General features: G+C 37.7%; 1 protein-coding gene across 1 annotated transcript; it reads right to left on the bottom strand.

Moving 5' to 3' along the window:
• Positions 1–220: 220 nt before the first annotated feature.
• emx3 (empty spiracles homeobox 3) lies at positions 221–20,633 on the bottom strand. The gene is made up of 3 exons (XM_068707068.1): positions 19,931–20,633; positions 9,803–9,987; positions 221–3,763 (listed from the first exon to the last, which is right to left on the bottom strand). Exons 1-3 carry the CDS (start codon positions 20,283–20,285, stop codon positions 3,584–3,586), a joined length of 720 nt encoding a protein of 239 aa, XP_068563169.1. The 5' UTR covers positions 20,286–20,633; the 3' UTR covers positions 221–3,583.
• Between the last annotated feature and the right edge of the window lie 1,579 nt (positions 20,634–22,212).

The raw sequence follows: 22,212 nt of genomic DNA, 5'->3' as shown, positions 1-22,212 counted from the left end.
AGTGCATTCGATCCTAAAACGATGAAAAAATAGATTTGACTAAGAAGAAGAAGAAGAAGTGCTACATAAGATGATGAGGCAAATCTGTCCAGGAAGAAGAAACAAACAGATGAACGGATGCAGTGAGAGAAACAAACAGTCCACACATTATCATTATTATCATCATTATTATTGTTATTATTATTATTATTATTATTATTATTATTATTATATACACAACAGATGCATAGAATACTTTTTCTCAAATCCATTTTTTTACATAAATACCTACATTTTTCCAAAAGAAAGAAAACATCTAACCAGCAGAATGAGAAGTTAAAAACGGTTCAAACTGCTCCGGGATCAGCTGGTTTCTGGCTCTGCCGCAGTGCCGCTGAGCAGGGTATGCGCTGCTGCATGAGGCTAAACCTCTCTACGAGAGACCTGATTGTTCACGGTTTTATATTTCTCTTCTCGTCACCAAACCCCAGTAAATAAAAGGCCTAAATGTGGATTAATCCGCCCCAGGAAGTAGTCCCCAACAAGTGTATTATTTCCTCCTGTTGTTTGGATAAAAACTACAGCGACCAGCTGTTTTAAACATGGAACTACAGGTTTGTGTTTTTAAAGGTTTACGTCTTCAGTAGGAACCAATGAGCTACAAACAGGAAGTCAGACCACATTAAGAGACGGACGTGAGATTTGTTGACAGGAAGAAAATGATAGATTCTCGTAGAGTTTAGAAACTCTGTTGTTAGAGGAGAGACTGTGGAAACACGTTAAAAGTGAAGATTTCAGTTTCCTCCAACAGGAAGTTAAACTTTGAATCTACAAATTAAACTCCACTCATAAAATAGCATCCGTCTGTGATGTTCAGCAAGTTCCACTAGTTATTTTGTGCTGAAGGAATGTTGTAATGTTCCTGTTTTGTTGCTGAACTTGTTTACGTTCCACAAAGAATGAACGTCGAGGCTTTCAGGTGGTTTTTGTCAACTTGTAAAGCCCCAAAAAACTGAAGAGTTTAGCACCTAGAAACTGATAAATACCAATAAAAAACTATAATGTCTGCATTCAACATTAAATGTTCAATAAATATAAATTATTAACACGTCTGTTCTTATTAAAGGTCTGAAGGTTTTCTCTCCACATTTTAAATTAGACAATTAGCTCGACCAAATGATAATCTTTGTTACAACAACAACTACAATTCCCATGAGCCTTTGGCCGCTTGCCAGTGTCCAAGACTCGAAGATTTATTGTTGTTGGATGCAAACAAGAATCAGTTTAACATTCAATACTAATTGTTCTTCATTAAGGTGCAAAATGTAATTAAATGCAGAGATTAATTTTCACGTCTCGTGGGACGAGTTAGCGAGGTGAAAACATGCTAGCTGACAGGCTACACGCTAACGCTAACTAGCTCTGTCGCTAACTAGATTTATTTTTATTATTAATGAACAACCTGTTTTAACTTTAATACGCCACATTGACATAATTACTCGAATCCAGACTGAACAACACGTTGAGTGTCGTGTGTGTATGTAGCCTGGATTAAAAACCTGGATTATCAGCGTCTTTTTGTGATGATATAAATTATTATAGTTGTATTATTAGCAACCAATAAACACATGAATGATTACATCATCGTGTTCCACCGTAACAAGTTGACAAAGACCACCTGGAACATTTCTGTCAAAGTAAAACTCAAACGACGTTTCTCAGAGTGTAAAACCTGTTTTATGAAGGAAGTCTGGTGACTCCAGGAAGTACATCTGACCGTCTTCTGGACTAAAACATAAAAGTGTCGTAGAGAGTAAAGTTAGAGGAGTAAATGGAGGCTTGATTATAAAGAACATCACAACCAGAGTTAATGTGTTTAAGGTGGAATCTTCTCCTGGAGGAAACCTCTCTCCTCTTTCAGACTCTCAGACGTCTGCTGCAGACAGACGCTCACAAACCAGCTTCTCCTCTCGCTTCAATCGTCTCTCTATTTTATTTGAGTTTTTTCAGGAACGCTGGCTTCGTTTGGCACCAAAAATAAAAATAAAAAAATCCACGCAGAGTGTTCAGTCAACAGCTGTGACCACAGTTTGGACTCCTGTTTGTTTTTTATTTTTTGCGTCAGATCTCCTCGTCAGTCCGACTCCAGCAGGAAGGAAGGAACAGTTTCTTATTTTAAGCTCCTGATCAGAGTTTCACTCTTGTTGTTGTTGTTGTTGTTGATCCTTATTTTTAACAGGACAGTTTTGACTTCCTGCTGTTTGCATGAGCGCGATGCCTTCAGGGACATCCATCAGTTCTCGGAAAGGTGAGTTATGTTTGCGTTCTGTGTTGATTTTATGTGCTGCTATGCATGTGTATGTGTGTGTGTGTGTGTGTGTGTGTGTGTGTGTGAGTTTGTGTCGTCTCTAAATCTGTGTCGGGAACAAAAGATAAGAATATAATAAAACGTCCAAAAAGTAACAAATATGACATCAGATGAAGCCTAAATATCACTGTCTTTATGTTTTACATGTTATCCTTTTATAAATTTAGTGTGACAGTTGGACATGTTTTAGTTATGCTGTCAGTCAATGAGAAACTTGAGCTGTAATCAAACTTTAAATAGTGATTCCAGGTTTCTAAACTCGTCGTCAGGACTTTCTTGCGGATGTTTTTTGGGCAGATTGTGATTTCCTCAAAACGTGAGACGAACCTGCAAAAGTAATATCCAGCAAACGCGTCTGAACAGGAAGCAGCCGTCGGTCCGATCGCCATATGTTGCTTTTGGTAACTTTCCATTGGCGGTGGAATTCAGTCGTGCATTTTACTGGATGCATGAGTCAGAAGTACGACGTTTAGTGAAACATGTTGAAATCAGAGAGAGGGAATGATGTCATGGTGCAACATCAGGTTTTATTTTGGAACGCAGCCCTCAGGGTGAAAGAAAAAGAGAATTTGATTGATTTTATTGAAGTGTCTTATCGTGTAAAAACACTTTCCTATTGATCTAGTTTATACGCTGAACCTTTTAACCAAACCAGAGACAAATATCACGAATGATTCCACAAAGTCACAAAAGATGGCGTCAGTGTTTTTGTTTTTCCTGTTAAAATGAAAAAGGTGAAGTAACTTGGACAGTTAGTTCTGCTCGCTTTAGACTAAAAAACTTAAATTACATTTTTAATGAATCAATCTCAAATCTTACAGATTAATTACAGCTCATGTTTCCTCGTCGTCACTGCGTCACTGGTGCAGAGAGCTCAATTTGGCTTCGTTCAGTTCAGTGTCTGCTTTTTACAAAAGTTTGTGCAGGTTCATGAAGGTCAGCTGTCTTTCTTCTTTGTATTTGTATCTGTTATAGACACCAAATGTATTATTTAGAGCTTTTAATTTACAGAAACGTCTCAGGGCTTCCGTTGAGACCTTTAACACTGAGCTGTTAGCATCACGAGCTAAAGTAGCTAATCCTGTTCACGTGGATCTAATCTGATGATACTGGTCTGAACGCACCTTTAAAGTGATCCAGATGTCTGTCATTGTGTGTGTGTGTGTGTGTGTGTGTGTGTGTGTGTGTGTGTGTGTGTGTGTGTGTGTGTGTGTGTGTGTGTGTGTTTGCTGCAGTCTAGTCCTCACTGAGGACGTCCACATCCTCCCCTCCCCCCCCTCCTCCCGGCTGCTGTGTGGCTGCTCTCCAGCGGTTGATGTGCTGACTGCCCTTCCTCTTCTGCAGAGCTTCAGGAGACTCTTCCTCCAACTTCTGACGCTTGTGCTTCGTCCTGCGGTTCTGGAACCAGACCTTCACCTGCACACAGAGAGAGAGAGAGAGAGAGAGAGAGAGAGAGACAGAGAGAGAGAGAGAGAGAGAGAGAGAGAGAGAGAGAGACAGAGAGAGAGAGAGAGGGAGAGAGAGAGAGAGCGAGAGAGAGAGAGAGAGAGAGACAGAGAGAGAGAGAGAGAGAGAGAGAGAGAGAGCGAGAGAGAGAGAGAGAGAGAGAGAGAGAGACAGAGAGAGAGAGAGAGGGAGAGAGAGAGAGAGAGAGAGAGAGATACAGAGACAGAGGTGTGTCTTAATACAGGTAAATATATTTAATATGGTTCTGATTTTATTGTCCACCTCAGTGGAAATTTGTCTTGATAAATATGATGTATTGCTGGAGATAAAACTAGATAATAGTATAATGACATCGTTAAAAACTGGTATTATTCTTCTACATGTAGCTGTGAAGACTTTGTACAACGCTTGTGTTTTATTTCTTACTAATTAAACTTTTTATTCATGACAGAAAAGTATTAAAAAGTTACAGACTCACTTCAATACTCAGAGAGGATAAGAAGTATAAAGATAAAGTACTCAAGTACAAATATAAAAGCAGCTAACTAAGTAGTTTTCATGGAGGACTTTTACTTACAGATAAGTATTTTATATGTATTAACACTTTCTTTCTACTAACACAGTACTTCAACGTACTAGCTGAAGTGCATTACTTCTTCTGTCAACATCAGTCAGCTACTAATACTGCAGTACTCCGTCTGCCACTGACAGTAATAGTACTAAAAGTGATTTAATATCCGTATGCAGGTAAAACATGACCCTCACTGTTAAAACACGTCCCGGCTGACAGATTACGCAACATGAGCTCTTCGGCCTCAGGTGTCTCTTTAATACGACGTCGTCTCCGTGTGGGACGACACGTTCAGTAATTATGATTCCACGTCGCTCAAATCTGTCCACGACGAGTCGGACAATTTAAACTCACTAGAATAAACGTTTGAGGAGGTGATTTCCTGTTGTTGTTTCCAGAAATTCACTCTTCTGAGAAAACAACTAATACAAGTCGGACTTCTTGTAACTTTAAGAGATTCTTTTGTAAAATGAAAATACTTTTCAGGAGTGTGACGTGATCTAAACTTACAGAAACTCAGTACATCAGTGGTGGAAGGAGTACTAAGATGTTTCACTGAAGTAAAAGTACTAATAACAGACTGAAAATACAGTGTTCCTTTATGTGTTGAATGTTTGTGATAAACTGAAGGATGAAGTGTTTCTTTATGTGTTGAATGTTTGTGATAAACTAAAGGATGAAGTGTTCCTTTATGTGTTGATGTTGAGTGTTTGTGATAAACTGAAGGATGAAGTGTTTCTTTATGTGTTGAATGTTTGTGATAAACTGAAGGATGAAGTGTTCCTTTATGTGTTGATGTTGAGTGTTTGTGATAAACTGAAGGATGAAGTGTTCCTTTATGTGTTGATGTTGAGTGTTTGTGATAAACCGAAGGATGAAGTGTTTCCTTTATGTGTTGATGTTGAGTGTTTGTGATAAACTGAAGGATGAAGTGTTTCCTTTATGTGTTGATGTTGAGTGTTTGTGATAAACTGAAGGATGAAGTGTTTCTTTATGTGTTGATGTTGAGTGTTTGTGATAAACTGAAGGATGAAGTGTTTCCTTTATGTGTTGATGTTGAGTGTTTGTGATAAACTGAAGGATGAAGTGTTTCCTTTATGTGTTGATGTTGAGTGTTTGTGATAAACTGAAGGATGAAGTGTTCCTTTATGTGTCGATGTTGAATGTTTGTGATAAACTGAAGGATGAAGTTTTCCTTTATGTGTCGATGATGAATGTTTGTGATAAACTGAAAGATGAAGTGTTCTTTTATGTGTTGATGTTGAATGTTTGTGATAAACTGAAGGATGAAGTGTTCCTTTATGTGTCGATGTTGAATGTTTGTGATAAACTGAAGGATGAAGTGTTCCTTTATGTGTCGATGATGAATGTTTGTGATAAACTGAAAGATGAAGTGTTCTTTTATGTGTTGATGTTGAATGTTTGTGATAAACTGAAGGATGAAGTGTTCCTTTATGTGTCGATGTTGAGTGTTTGTGATAAACTGAAGGATGAAGTGTTCCTTTATGTGTTGATGTTGAGTGTTTGTGATAAACTGAAGGATGAAGTGTTCCTTTATGTGTTGATGATGAATGTTGGAAGATTAAACTAGCCAACAGGGTATAAAGGAGTTGTGATGCAACATACACATTATTGCAGCAGGAATATGAATCCAGAAACATCAAATAGAATAGGAAATAATTTTACTGATCATTCAATACTTTTACTTTAACTACTTTAACTAAATGTATATTCTTTCACTGCAGTAAAGATCTGAATATTTCTCACCGTGGTGGATTTAATAAAATCGTCAGCTCAGTTTTTATATCTCTTTTTCAAGTTGAAAGCCGTTTATTAACCTTTTAAGAGGTTTTGGATCAAAGCCCTGAGATCTCCTAAAGGAACGCTGATCGCTCAATCATCATTGTCTATAAAAGTGCAATGATTGCAGAAGTGTAATTTATGTGCGATTAATAGCTGTTGATGGATTACTCTCTCTCTTTCTCTTTCTCTTCCTGTTGTGAAATGAGACAATAAATAATCGTGGATGATTCACATCGTTTCACTGACGCCAGGACTCTTATCGCCGTAACGACCTGATGACAAACACTGTCAATCACTCCTGAGAAAAAGGGCGGAGGGAGCGCCTTGGCGATGACTAACCGCCGACTCACTTCCCAAGTTATATTTGTCATTTTACTATTATTTTTATTTGACATATTGATGTGCTGCGACTGAAATATGTCTACTAAATATTTTAAAATGCTTATTTTCTGAATTTGTTCATCCCTCGTACTTTGTGGTAGAATTGTATTTCTTCTCTGTGGAGTTTATATAATTCATTTATAAATATTATTGAAATGTTTCATTTTTACTTTTACTATTTTCTACAGAGAGTTTATGAATCAATGAATTTATTTATTCAGTCATTCATATTTTAGACAATTAGTTTTCATCCATCCAACCATTTCTCATATTTTCAAGCTAGACTTTTTATGAATTTCTTTGCACCATACTACACTACTACTACTTTTATTACTTTTTTCGAAATACTACACGATGACTTTTTTATTACTTTTTTCGAAATACTACACAATGACTTTTTTATTACTTTTTTCGAAATACTACACGATGACTTTTTTATTACTTTTTTCAACATGCTATACTATGACTTTTTTCAACATGCTATACTATGACTTTTTTCGACATGCTATACTATAACTTTTTTCAACATGCTATACTATAACTTTTTTCAACATGCTATACTATAACTTTTTTCAACATGCTATACTATGACTTTTTTCAACATGCTATACTATAACTTTTTTCAACATGCTATACTATAACTTTTTTCAACATGCTATACTATGACTTTTTTATTACTTTTTTCAACATGCTATACTATGACTTTTTTCGACATACTATAATATGACTTTTTTATTACTTTTTTCGACATGCTATACTATGACTTTTTTTGAAATGCTATACTATGACTTTTTTCGACATACTACGCTATGACTTTTTTATTACTTTTTTCGAGATACTATACAATGACTTTTTTCTACATACTATACTATGACTTTTTTCGAAATGCTATACTATGACTTTTTTCAACATACTATACTATGACTTTTTTCAACATACTATACTATGACTTTTTTCAACATACTATACTGTGACTTTTTTCGACATGCTATACTATGACTTTTTTCGACATACTATACTATGACTTTTCTATGACTTTTTTCAACATACTATGACTTTTTTCAACATACTATGACTTTTTTCAACATACTATGACTTTTTTCAACATGCTATACTATGACTTTTTTATTACTTTTTTCAACATGCTATACTATGACTTTTTTATTACTTTTTTCAACATGCTATACTATGACTTTTTTATTACTTTTTTCAACATGCTATACTATGACTTTTTTCGAAATGCTATACTATGACTTTTTTCGACATACTACACTATGAGTGTTTCTATGACTTTTTTCGACATACTATACTATGACGTTTTTCGACATGCTATACTATGACTTTTTTATTACTTTTTTCGACATGTTATACTATGACTTTTTTATGACTTTTTTCAACATACTATGACTTTTTTCGACATACTATACTATGACTTTTTTATTACTTTTTTCAACATGTTATACTATGACTTTTTTCGAAATGCTATACTATGACTTTTTTCGACATGCTATACTACCGTGGCTAAGAGGAGAGCATGGCTACCTTTTAATCAGTGTGGTTGCGGTTCGATCCCCGGTTCCTGCTCTTTTTTTAACATGTTATACTATGACTTTTTCGACATGCTAAACTATGACTTTTTTCGACATGCTATACTATGACTGTTTTTTCACTTTTTTCGACATGCTATACTATGACTTTTTTCAACATGCTATACTATAACTTTTTTCAACATGCTATACTATAACTTTTTTCAACATGCTATACTATGACTTTTTTATTACTTTTTTCAACATGCTATACTATGACTTTTTTCGACATACTATAATATGACTTTTTTATTACTTTTTTCGAGATACTATACAATGACTTTTTTCTACATACTATACTATGACTTTTTTCGAAATGCTATACTATGACTTTTTTCAACATACTATACTATGACTTTTTTCAACATACTATACTATGACTTTTTTCAACATACTATACTATGACTTTTCTATGACTTTTTTCAACATACTATGACTTTTTTCAACATACTATGACTTTTTTCAACATACTATGACTTTTTTCAACATGCTATACTATGACTTTTTTATTACTTTTTTCAACATGCTATACTATGACTTTTTTCGAAATGCTATACTATGACTTTTTTCGACATACTACACTATGAGTGTTTCTATGACTTTTTTCGACATACTATACTATGACGTTTTTCGACATGCTATACTATGACTTTTTTATTACTTTTTTCGACATGTTATACTATGACTTTTTTATGACTTTTTTCAACATACTATGACTTTTTTCGACATACTATACTATGACTTTTTTATTACTTTTTTCAACATGTTATACTATGACTTTTTTCGAAATGCTATACTATGACTTTTTTCGACATGCTATACTACCGTGGCTAAGAGGAGAGCATGGCTACCTTTTAATCAGTGTGGTTGCGGTTCGATCCCCGGTTCCTGCTCTTTTTTTAACATGTTATACTATGACTTTTTCGACATGCTAAACTATGACTTTTTTCGACATGCTATACTATGACTGTTTTTTCACTTTTTTCGACATGCTATACTATGACTGTTTTTTTCCTTTTTTCGACATGCTATATACTATGACTGTTTTTTTCCTTTTTTCGACATGCTATACTATGACTGTTTTTTTCCTTTTTTTGACATGCTATACTATGACTGTTTTTTTCCTTTTTTCGACATGCTATACTATTCTATGACAAACTATAAAATTACTTTCATGACTTTTCATGACATACTATACAATGTCTTTTTTTAATGAACTATTATGAAATTACTTTTTATGACATACTATATTATGTTTTTTTATGACATACTGTAATATGATTTTCAATGATATATTTCAATGACAGACTTTTTTGACATGTATACTGATTTTTTTATGATTTTTTTATAAATATACTTTTACTTTTCATTACTTTTAATAACATAAGAAAACTTATGTTTTGCTTTATTTCTCTTACTTTTTAATATTCTTATTCTCATAAGAGATTACATTACAGTCATTTAGAAGACACTTTTATCCAAAGAGACTTACAATTAAGTGTCTTGCTCAAGGACACATTGGCATGAGACTAGCAGAGCAGGAGCCGGGGATTGAACCACCAACCCTCTGATTGAAAGGCTGCCCTGCTCTCCACTTAGCCACAGTCACCCCAGATATTAAAATGTTGCATCATGCCCTCCTCCTCCTCAGTTTCCCATGATGCTTACCTGCGTTTCTGTCAAACACAACCCGCTGGCCAGCTGCTTCCTCTCAGCTCCAACTACGTAGTGATTTTTCTCGAAGGCTCGTTCCAGACGGAGCAGCTGAGACGGAGAGAACGCCGTCCGGATCCTTTTGGGTTTCCTGGAGAACGGACCGTGAAGCAGCAGGTTCTCAGGACTGCTGTCATCCCCTGAATACAAACAGCACAGAGATTAACAAACAAAAACCTGCAGTGAAGAGGAATCTAAATGATGTCACGTTTGTAATCAGACTGCCTGAACAGCTGGAAGACGACTCTAACACTGACGCTGATAAAACAGCAGATGAAGTTAACTTTTACAGATATATAGTCTAGAAAGATGCAAACAGTCTGAGAAAATGTTCAAACTAACTACTTCCAAGAATCTGGACATAATGGTCTGGTTGAGGAAATGTATTTATACTGTACTTATACTTTATACTTCACCTCAACTTCAAGCCTCACAACTCATTTCTTTTTATAGGAGGGATTCTGAGATCGAAGACAATAAATAACTTGAAACTTAAATCGATCCAACAAATAAAATATTATGATGAATCTTTTTATTATACTATATTTATCCCGTTAAGGGGGAAATTGTTCTCTGCATTTGACCATCCCCGTACCAGGGAGCAGAGGGCTGCCCATGAGGGGGACAGTGATCAAGGACACTTCGACTCAGAACATGTCCCAGCCAAGGATCTAACCATCAACCCTGTGGTTCCCAGACAACCCTTTTACCCAGTGAGCTAGTCACTTTTGAAACATATATTACAAACACTACACTATGACTTTTTTATGACTTTTTTTGACATACTATACTATGACTTTTTTATGACTTTTTTTGACATACTATACTATGACTTTTGCTATGAAGCTATGAAGCTTTTTTAATTTTTATTTTCATGTTATTATACTATATTTATCCCATTAAGGGGGAACTTGTTGTCTGCATTTGACACTTGCTTCTAACCAGCTTCTTAAATGTGCAAAGTTTTAATCTCTCAATGAACTGAACATCTTTATGTTTGAGATAAATCATCTGGTAACTTGACGTTTTTCTGACTTATTTTAGACAAAAAGAAATAACCAACATGATAGATAAAACTAAATGACATTGTTTAATTGTAACGGAAAGTGTTATAAATAAAAATGTTTGCCTTGCCTTCAGAGGAAATACTTTTTTGTTCATCTGATATAGTTGGAGTCACTTAGAGATCATGCAAAGCACAGAAAAATAAAAAATAAACCAAAGACAACATTACAAACTTTCATCTCAACTGGATGAATACATTTACTTCAGACCAGTAAAATATTGGTCATTGTAAAGAGTATTTTTCCATGTGGTACTTCTACTTTTCCTGAAGTGGTTAAAGGGTTTGATCTCTGACCACTAGGACCGTCGCAGGTTACAGAAATATAAAAAACTCATTTGTTTATCAGACGAGTCCGAGAGAAACAATGTCGGTAAAAATGGACGTTGTGTTTCTCTTTGTGTCTTCGCTTTCGCTCCAAACCCACATACGACGTCTGCTTTATTTTTCTGACCGCTTATTGAAATCGCACGTAAATATCACAATAATATTTTACATAAAAACAAATCTACGCACGACTTCTCCTCAACCGCTGCGGCTGAAAAGAGTCGGCGACGCGCCGGCACGCAAAAAAGTCGGTTGCTCGGCGGCTTCGAGGAGGCGAGGAAGACAATGATGGCGCGCAGAAAGCCGACACGTGCTCACGCCTTTTAGCCAACGTTAGCGCCGGAACAGTGTCATTCATATGCAAAGTGGCAGTCGGGAGCCGTGGCTGATGGAGGTCAACGGCCGCCTCAGAGGAGCTCGGCTTGCAAATACGACGGTTGATTTCTGTTGAATGTGAAAGAACCCGAGACGAGACTTTAACGTAACAACAGCACCGAGGCTACGCGGAGGTCAGAGGCAGCGAACAACAAACTGTTAAAAGTTCACGACTCAAACTGAAATGTTCCTCTGAAGGGAAACAACATCGTCTGTCACGATTCAGACGTAAACTCTTTTTCTGCAGGAAAAAAACACGTGAGCAGACCGAAGCATCGCTGCCTAATAAACACTTCAAACATTCTCTTTCTTCTTCTCAAGTTCAGTTCACCAGATGCAGACTTAAGAGCAGTTAATACTCTAATACTCCTACTGTTGATACTACTACCTACTTAATATTCAGATCTGTAGATCATTCTAGAAACTAGAAAAGAAGGAAACATTGTCTTTCAAAGATTTGTCTGACCGAGTCACAGAAGTGACGTCATGTTTCAGATTTCTCTGATGAGCTTCAGCTTGATGAATTTAACTCTTTGAACAACAGCAGCTGACGAACTGGAGGCAGGTAATGATGACATGCTGCCTAATGACAGTGGAGACTCCCTCACACTCACAACAACAACACATGTCTGTCCTTCAGATCAATAAAAAGAAACATTCAGAGCTCTTACTCAAATTATTCTGCACACTCCTCTAATTATATTTGTCCTTTCTGCCACTTCATTGAAGCTATTCATTTATTTATTTATTACAAGACCCAAAAAAATTCAACCTGACAGATTTGGGGTCTTTGTGAACATTTTTTAATTCAGCTTGAACAAGGTTTTTGCTTTCAAACAACTCAAGTTTGTAAAGATGAGTCCGTCTGGTTTAAAGATAACTATTTGTATTTCAGAGCTTCTCAGCTGTGAGTTCAAACCAGCTCCACCAAATCTATAAAAACACGACGCTGAGCTGCTGTCACCACAGACTAAAACAACTTTACTTCAACTAAGAGCTTGTTTCTGCAAACATGAAATAAAACGAAAAAACTTCCAGTTAGACAAAATGTTTCCTTGAAGATGAAGAAGCTCACATGGATCTGTAATCTTTGTCTTCATGCAACATAAGTTTATCCTTTGTACCTTTTATATTCAATTATTATTACTTATAAGAGTTGCTGGAAATAAGGTGGAAACAATGAAATGAGATCTAAACGTTTCAGGCTGGAGACAAAAACACATTCAGACCAAAATTCTAAGAAATTAATCCCAAATCTACATTTGTAGCCAAATCAATTTATATGTATTTTTTTTTCCATAAGATTCTTTCGGGCTTCAGCTGCTGTGATGACAGAAGAGAAGAAGAAGACGAAGAAGAAGAAGAAGAAGAAGAAGAAGAAGAAGAAGACGAAGAATGTAAACAGATTAACTACTTTCTGTCAATCAAACAGGTTGATTTGGTGGTTTTGCTTTTGTCTTTGTCTGTTTTCAAAGTGAAGCGGCTAACGCTGCTAATAATGCTAACAACCCGCTTCTTCTTCTACTGTTTGTTACGAACACATCAGAAACATTTAAAAGCCTCACTTCCTGTTCAACAGGATGGAAGGAGCTGCAGAACCACACAGAAGGTAGCTCCGACATGAACGCCTGATACTTCACAGTCCAGGGACATGAGAGGAGGAGGAAGAGAAAGAGGAAGAGGAGGAGGAGGAGGAGGAGGAGGAAGAGGAAGAGGAAGAGGAAGAAGCTAAAAGAGGAGTCAAGGAATAGAGAGAACAGGAGGAGGAGGAGGAGGGTTGTTGGGGCAGATGGCACATCAGGCTCTCCTGGCACTGACAAGTCCAGACCTGTCAGTGTGTGTGTGTGTGTGTGTGTGTGTGTGTGTGTGTGTGTGTGTGTGTGTGTGTGTGTGTGTGTGTGTGTGTGCGTGTACGTGCGTGCATGTGTGCATGTGTTCGAAAGGCAAAACAATCAGAAAGTTTCAGTCATTTTCAGAGTGCATGAAGAAGAGAAAAACTCTTAAGAACAGTATCTAAATGAAGCACCTCAAGGACCCGCAATTGTCCCCAGACCACAGGTTGAGATGCCACCTGAACAGTGAGCTAAGTGGAGGCTGTCAGCTGCTTCCAGCTAATGAATACAAATGTGTCTGAGGTGAAGGAGGAAGAGGACAGCGTTTTCTGTGGCTTGTTGTTACAGCGCACATTAGGACCTGTCACAAACTGCGTGGACAAGGGCCGTCGTAACAAGGTGCATTAGGGGTAGTCGTAACAGCGTGCACTGGGGTGGTCGTAACAGCGTGCATTAGGAGTAGTCGTAACAGCGTGCATTGGGGTGGTCGTAACAGCGTGCATTAGGAGTAGTCGTAACAGCGTGCATTGGGGTGGTCGTAACAGCGGGCATTAGGGCCAGTCATAACAGCGTGCATTAGGGGTAGTCGTAACAGCGTGCATTAGGGCCGTTGTAACAGCGTACATTAGGGGTAGTCGTAACATTGTGCATTAGGGCCATCGTAACAGCGTACATTAGGGGTAGTCGTAACATTGTGCACTGGGGTGGTCGTAACAGCGTGCATTAGGAGTAGTCGTAACAGCGTACATTAGGGGTAGTCGTAACAGCGTGCATTAGGGCCGTCGTAACAGCGTGCATTAGGGCCCGTCGTAACAGCGTGCACTGGGGTGGTCGTAACAGCGTGCATTAGGAGTAGTCGTAACAGCGTGCATTGGGGTGGTCGTAACAGCGGGCATTAGGGCCTGTCATAACAGCGTGCATTAGGGGTAGTCGTAACAGCGTGCATTAGGGCCATCGTAACAGCGTACATTAGGGGTAGTCGTAACATTGTGCACTGGGGTGGTCGTAACAGCGTGCATTAGGAGTAGTCGTAACAGCGTACATTAGGGGTAGTCGTAACAGCGTGCATTAGGGCCGTCGTAACAGCGTGCATTAGGGCCCGTCATAACAGCGTGCACTGGGGTGGTCGTAACAGCGTGCATTAGGAGTAGTCGTAACAGCGTGCATTGGGGTGGTCGTAACAGCGGGCATTAGGGCCTGTCATAACAGCGTGCATTAGGGGTAGTCGTAACAGCGTGCATTAGGGCCGTCGTAACAGCGTGCATTAGGGGTAGTCGTAACATTGTGCATTAGGGCCATCGTAACAGCGTGCATTAGGGGTAGTCGTAACAGCGTGCATTAGGGTCGTTGTAACAGCGTGCATTAGGGGTAGTCGTAACATTGTGCATTAGGGCTGTTGTAACAGCGTGCATTAGGGGTAGTCGTAACAGCGTGCATTAGGGCCGTCGTAACAGCGTGCATTAGGGCCGTCGTAACAGCGTGCATTAGGGGTAGTCGTAACAGCGTGCATTAGGGCCATCGTAACAGCGTGCATTAGGGGTAGTCGTAACAGCGTGCATTAGGGTCGTTGTAACAGCGTGCATTAGGGGTAGTCGTAACATTGTGCATTAGGGCTGTTGTAACAGCGTGCATTAGGGGTAGTCGTAACAGCGTGCATTAGGGCCGTCGTAACAGCGTGCATTAGGGCCGTCGTAACAGCGTGCATTAGGGGTAGTCGTAACAGCGTGCATTAGGGCCGTTGTAACAGCGTACATTAGGGGTAGTCGTAACAGCGTGCATTAGGGCCGTCGTAACAGCGTGCATTAGGAGTAGTCGTAACAGCGTGCATTAGGGCCGTCGTAACAGTGTGCATTAGGGCCATCGTAACAGCGTGCATTAGGAGTAGTCGTAACAATGTGAATTAGGGGTAGTCGTAACAGTGTGCATTAGGAGTAGTCGTAACAGCGTGCATTAGGGGTGGTCGTAACAGTCTGTATTAGGGCCATCGTAACAGCGTGCATTAGGGGTAGTCGTAACAGCGTGCATTAGGGCCGTTGTAACAGCGTGCATTAGGGGTAGTCGTAACAGCGTGCATTAGGGCTGTCGTAACAGCGTGCATTAGGGGTGGTCGTAACAGCGTGCATTAGGGGTAGTCGTAACAGCGTGCATTAGGGCCATCGTAACAGCGTGCATTAGGGGTAGGCGTAACAGTGTGCATTAGGGCCGTCGTAACAGCGTGCATTAGGGGTAGTCGTAACAGTGTGCATTAGGGCCATCGTAACAGCGTGCATTAGGAGTAGTCGTAACAGCGTGCATTAGGGGTGGTCGTAACAGCATGCATTAGGGCCATCATAACAGCGTGCATTAGGGGTAGTCGTAACAGCGTGCATTAGGGCCGTTGTAACAGCGTGCATTAGGGGTAGTCGTAACAGCGTGCATTAGGGCTGTCGTAACAGCGTGCATTAGGAGTAGTCGTAACAGTGTGCATTAGGGGTGGTCGTAACAGCGTGCATTAGGGGTAGTCGTAACAGTGTGCATTAGGGCCATCGTAACAGCGTGCATTAGGGGTAGGCGTAACAGTGTGCATTAGGGCCGTCGTAACAGCATGCATTAGGGGTAGTTGTAACAGTGTGCATTAGGGGTAGGCGTAACAGCGTGCATTAGGGGTAGCCGTAACAGCGTGCGTTAGGGCCGTCGTAACAGCGTGCATTAGGAGTAGTCGTAACAGCGTGCATTAGGGGTGGTCGTAACAGCGTGCATTAGGGCTGTTGTAACAGCGTGCATTAGGGGTAGTCGTAACAGCGTGCATTAGGGCTGTTGTAACAGCGTGCATTAGGGGTAGTCGTAACAGCGTGCATTAGGGCTGTTGTAACAGCGTGCATTAGGGGTAGTCGTAACAGCGTGCATTAGGGCTGTTGTAACAGCGTGCATTAGGGGTAGTCGTAACAGCGTGCATTAGGGCCGTTGTAACAGCGTGCATTAGGGGTAGTCTTAACAGCATGCATAAGGCTTGATACAACCTTTACTAATATTTATATTATACTTATATTATGAATAATATATTTCATCAGCATCGTGACATGTTTTAGGTCGAGATTACAAATTAGTAGAATTTTCACTAAACAATTCCAAAGTCGCCCAAAACTGGAGATGTTTTTCACCAGAGAGCAGCAGTAAGTAATATTTGAATTAATATTATGTTATTATTATTATTATTAAGATTTTTCTATTCTATTTTCTTAACAGGAAAAAATATATAAGAAGAATGTTCTTAACTTTAAGTAAAAACTGACCCTCGTTTAGAAGATTTTAACTTCATAAAATGTTGATATAAAATATTAAAATATCTTTAAAAGGTTTGAAAGTTGGCTTCATTTATTATGTATAACTTGTTCTTTATTATAGAGCTTTAATATATTTGTTGGATATAAAAATCTGTAGATTATTTCCTAATGATAATAATAACAACGTGATGCGTGATAATAAAGCATAACAAGGAACTAAACCCAAGAAGAAGAATATTGATTGACAGCGACATTCACCAATCTGTTAAAGAGTCGTTTTGTGTCAATAAAGCTTGTTTGAACTGAGTCACTATTTAAACTAAAGATTGCATTTCTTCAGTGATTTGGAAACTTCAGATTCAGTTGTTTAAAGTTTGTTTTATCTTATGAGGAATGTTTAGTGGAGTCTGGTGACAAACACATTCTGATGGATCATAAAACAGTTGTGAGTCTAAATAATACTTTAATCTCAAGAAAGAGTTAAAGTCATAATAAAAAATAAATATCTGAAATGTTACAGATGATTCACCTTAAAACATGTTTTAGATTCATCTTATATATATATATATATATATATATATATATATATATATATATATATATATATATTCATTTTATAGGAATACTACAGGATTATTTTAGGCTACAGGTCGCTTCTGCATCACTTTATAAAATACGAGCGTGAGATCACCAGTATAATAAATAATAACCCTGTATAATAAATAATAACCCTGTATAATAAATAATAAACCAGTATAATACATAATAACCCTGTATAATAAATAATAACCCTGTATAATAAATAATAAACCAGTATAATAAATAATAACCCTGTATAATAAATAACAAAACCAGTATAATAAATAATAAACCACTATAATAAATAATAAACCAGTATAATAAATAATAAACCTGTATAATAAATAATAAACCAGTATAATAAATAATAAACCTGTATAATAAACCAGTGCAGTTACATGAAGTAAACTCTGTTTCCACCTCATAGGGAGATGAAATAACATTATATATAAAATATAAGAATAGATATGATTGGTTTATTAATTCTAGCTCTTTAATGAAGAATAACTGATGTTAAGTTTAAATCATCTCTGAGATGAAAAGACTTTCTTCTTCTTCTGTTTACTAAAATAATCTGTTTAAACTACGTTCAGCTGCTTTTAATGAGGCTTAATATTTAAATGTCAATTTGAATGTGAAATATTTTTCTACTCAGTTATTTACATAATGTTATTTATTTATTCAATGTACAATAACTGTTTATTTTGTATTTGTTTTAAATGTATTTTGTTTATTTTTTGCATTAAAAACATCCAAATATTATTTATTTTAATGTACTACATTTATTGTTACAGACCGATTCTTTATTTTGATTATTTATTTTCTTTTAATTTAAATAAATCAAACTCAACTCGACTGTTTTATATTGTTTTTCTTTTCTTATTTTTAGAGATATTTAATCACACATAATGATTTTAATAATCCCCTGACCGCCCTCTGCTGGGTCGCGTCCCACATGTTGACACACTCTGGATCAATAGATTATGATTTACTTCTTATTATTTGTCTTCTTCTGATCTGTGAGACACAGAGAGACGGTTTTATCTCTGAAACATTCTGAAGTATTTTATTCACGTCACTTTTTATCATTATTATTATTATTATTATTATTATTGTTGTTGTTGTTGTTATCGCTGCAGCGGCTCTGACGTCAGAACTCGGCTGCTGTTGATTCTTGCGTCACTTTTAAATGTTTCCTCGAGACAATAAACATAATGTTGAATTATGAATCAAACTACAGAAACAATTAAAACAATGCATCGCGCCAGAAGAAGAACTCATATTTGAGATTCACGTCAACTCTTTTCCCGCCAGATCCTCACGTCGGAACTTATTGATTTAAGTTGATTTTATTTTTCATGAATCAGTTTTCTGTGAAGAGCAGATTGTAGTCTCAGTCATCAGAACTGTTTAAATCACGGAATGAGTTTCTTCTTCTGTGGTTTAATAAACAGGCCGTGAAGTTAAAACCCCTCGTGAGTCTCTCTGACTCAACTCTCGTTTTAATTATGAGAGAAACAATAAAAATAACTCGGTTTTAAACGTGTCTTCTCTATTCCAACACTTTGACCGGATGTGATGAAATCAATTTAACATTTGTATTGAAATATCCGTTTACATCTCTATTAAACATTAAAAACTACCACTGAGTTTAATTCACATTAAAATGAACAAAATAAACTCTTTAAAGCTTCAGAAGAAGAAACTCCGCCTGAAGAGAAAGAAACGTGTAAAGTTATTAAAGTTATTAAAGTTATTTAAAGTTAATGTAACATAAATGTTTAGTGGAGTCTGTTTCAATAAAGACTTTATGATTTAAAAGATTTAAGTCATTAAAAAGAGAAACATTACAGAAAACTGTAGATTCATAACTGAGCACCACCTTATTATTATTATTATTATTATTATCATTATTACAATAAAAACAATTGCTATATTAATGAGAATATTATTATTTTAGGGATATTAGTATTTGAGGTTATAGGTCGCTCGTGCTGCAGCCACAAATACAAGCACGAGCATTTCAGCACGAGACGAGCTGTTTCCTGTCGGATTAACAACAACAATAATATAAATCCTAATATAAGAGAAGAGATGATTTATTGTTTAAAATGGCTCGTGCTCAGTGGGGGGGGGGGGGGGGGGGGGGGTTTCTCAGTGAGTCATCAGGATGAAAGAAATCTTTTAGCAAAGAAAGAAAACATGAATAAAGAAATCTAATTGTTAAAAGATTAACAGCTGATAAAACAGTAACAGACTGATATTTATTGTATATTAAATCAATAATACCATCAATTAATTTATCAGACACGATTCACTCTGAAAAATGATTTCACTGCAACTCAAATACTGCAGTACTACTACTACTGAATACTGCTAATACTACTAATACTACTAATACTACCGATAATATCATCATTAGCTGATCACTATTTATCATGTTAGAGAGCTCTGTTAGTTTAATTAAATTAGAAAATGAACACTGAATGTTAATAATAATAATTATTATAACAACAACAAAGTGATTGAAGCTGTTTAAATTCACAGAGAAGCACCGGGAGAAAAGCATAAATAAATACATGAATCCGCATGTATACAGAGTGTAAAGGTGCAGCACGGAGCCCCCTCCCTCCTCCCGGCTCACCTTGGAAGCGGTGGCCCAGGTACCGGCTCCGCAGCACCCACGGGTAGAAGCTGAGCGCGTCCCGGTGCTGCGGGCTGAAGAAGCTCTGCGGGGGGATCTGCAGCGGGTGCATGTGCGTCCCGGGCTCCTGGAGCACCATGTCCGGCCCGGCCGAGTATAAAGTCCTCCCGCTGCTCCCCTGGAAGCAGGAGCCAAAGACCCCGGCGGCGGCGGCAGCGGGGTGCAGGGACTCAGGGAACCGGAGCGCCGTGGGCCGGATGGGCTCGTCCCCGGAGCCGCCGCTGTGGCCGCTCGCCTCCTTCCCGACCAGAGACTCTATGGTGAAGCATTTCTTGTTGCTGCTGTGGTGGAACATCGTAAAGCACCTGGAGCTGCGCGGAGGAGGACGATGGTGAAGATGTGAACGAATCGGCGTCCAGTTAGTCCAGTTCCTCGGACTCGGGGAGCTCAGATTCCCAGTTTCCCCCGGAGAGCCATAACTCTCTCCAAGAGTCCCCGTGCGTAAAAACACACAAACAATCCGGATTCTGTCGCACCTGGTGGGGCGGCGGACGTGTTTCTCTCACCTGTGTGTCCGGGGCGGTGTCTCTGCAGAGTCCGCTCTGTGCTCCGCGTGCAGGTGATACAAAAGCAATTAAAAACCAACTAACTCCTCTCAAAGTGTCCGGGGCAGCGCAGGTCCTCGGAGCAGCAGCCGGGTTTGTGCAGAGAGCGGCGGGGGATCGGTCGGTGTGTCCTCGCGCCTCCTGCCGCCGCGCGCTGGAGTCTGGAGCCGAGAGTGTCTGTCAGTCAGACGGGCTCGCGCAGAGAGAGATACCTGCCCTGCCCTCCTTGGCAGAGGTGCGCCGAGCATGCGCAGAAGCAATATTTCATTTCATAGACAGCCATTTTGTTGCTCGAGTGGATGACGAGGAGGAGGAGGAGGGTGGGAATGTTGGAAGTGATGATGATTGACAGTGATGAAGATGATGATGAGGTCATGACAAAGATGATGTCACTGATGAGGTTGTGTCATAAGCCTGCGTCATAATAAACCCAAATTAACCATCGAGTTTAATGTCCTGAAAACATTCCACTCTAAATTAACTTTATTTATTATTCTTATTTACATTTTCACAATTTTTAAATGTATATTATTTATTATTTATTATATATATATATATATATATATATATATATATATATATATATATATATATAAAGATAGATACACATCGTGTCTTTATTATATTTATACATGTTGTGATTTTAAAATAACTCATAAATGAACGTTTTAAAAATCTTTACAGCGACTTTAAACTGTATGTGTGTTAATATTTCATTTTTTTATATTAATATTTCATTTAAAGACGTTTACAAGTGAATGAAAATCAGATTTACTGCAATAAAAGTACAAATACGCAGTGAAAATACTCACTTTAAAGTAAAGTGAAGTAAAAAAGAATTGTAAGCTAAATGCTGTAAAAGTAAAAGTATTGATTGATGAGTAAAATGTTTTATAATGTTTCTGATTAATATTAATGTTGCATTAATGTTGCTCTACATCCTGTTGGCTTTAATCTACGTCAATGCTTCATATTCTATAGTTTATAATGATGTTACTGCGAATGAATAAATCAAAGGAAACCTTCAACTAACAATTCATTTCAATATTATTGATTTTTCATGTTTCTAATATCGGTAAAAGAAGGTGACGTTTTTTTAAAAATGTTTCCAAAACTCAACGAGATTCAGTTTTCTGTGAAATAAAAGAGAGAAACGTCCAAAATATCCTTTTAATATGATTTAGTTTTCCTATTTTCTTCTGTTTTTAGAGCTACGTTTTAGTTGTTTTATTACATTTTATTTAAGTCTTGTTAATCTACTAAACTTAAATATTTGATATGTTTGTATGAATGTTTGTATGAATGTGAAATGATTCATCTTTTATGTTTGACTCACATTTAAATTAATCACAAAGAAAATTAAATATATAAAAAAACGTTGTTTTCAGGACTTAATTGTGTGTGTGTGTGTGTGTGTGTGTGTGTGTGTGTGTGTGTGTGTGTGTTGTGTGTGTGTGTGTGTGTGTGTGTGTGTGTGTGTGTGTGTGTGTGTGTGTGTTTTTGTGTGTGTGTGTGTGTGTGTGTGTGTGTGTGTGTATACGTGTGTGTGTGTGTGTGTGTGTGTGTGTGTGTGTGTGTGTGTGTGTGTGTGTGTGTGTGTGTGTGTGTGTGTGCGTGTGTGTACGTGTGTGTGTGTGTGTGTTGAGCGACAGGTCAATTGACACAGAACAGGACAAT

Source organism: Cebidichthys violaceus, unplaced genomic scaffold, assembly GCF_023349555.1.
Source record: "Cebidichthys violaceus isolate CVI_PGR_0920_01 unplaced genomic scaffold, fCebVio1.0.p SCAF_129, whole genome shotgun sequence".
Taxonomy (NCBI): Eukaryota; Metazoa; Chordata; class Actinopteri; order Perciformes; family Stichaeidae; genus Cebidichthys; species Cebidichthys violaceus.
This window is presented reverse-complemented; position numbering and strand designations above follow the sequence as displayed.